We start from the raw sequence: 308 nt of genomic DNA on the forward strand, positions 1-308 counted from the left end.
GGGGGGGCCGCCCCTGCCCCCCGTGTCCCCTGAGCTCGTCCAGGTCCCTCTGGAGCCCCTCGATGTCCCGGCGCAGGTCGCTCAGGGTCTGCTCCAGGTGCTCCTCGCGCCGCCGGCTCTGCCCCGCCTGCCGCAGGTACTCGAGGTAGAGGCAGAGCCCCCCGACCCCGAAGACCAGCGCCTCCCCCAGCAGCTCTGCCCCCAGCTCGGCCGCCGCCTCCTCGTTCAGGGGCTTCACCGCCGCCCCCCGGAACCCCAGCAGCCGCATCTTGGTCCTCATCTCCACCCAGTGGTACACTGAGGGGGGG

The 308-nt window shown here is 73.7% G+C and overlaps 1 protein-coding gene across 1 annotated transcript; it reads right to left on the reverse strand.

The window, feature by feature from the left end:
- Nucleotides 1-8: 8 nt before the first annotated feature.
- LOC113942720 (optic atrophy 3 protein homolog) lies at nucleotides 9-302 on the reverse strand (the record flags this gene model as incomplete). The annotated part of the gene is made up of 1 exon (XM_027633786.1): nucleotides 9-302. A coding segment is annotated over exon 1 (272 nt), but the record flags the coding sequence as incomplete, so codon positions are not given.
- Nucleotides 303-308: the final 6 nt, after the last annotated feature.

This window comes from Corapipo altera, unplaced genomic scaffold (assembly GCF_003945725.1).
Source record: "Corapipo altera isolate COAL_440 unplaced genomic scaffold, ASM394572v1 58031, whole genome shotgun sequence".
Taxonomy (NCBI): Eukaryota; Metazoa; Chordata; class Aves; order Passeriformes; family Pipridae; genus Corapipo; species Corapipo altera.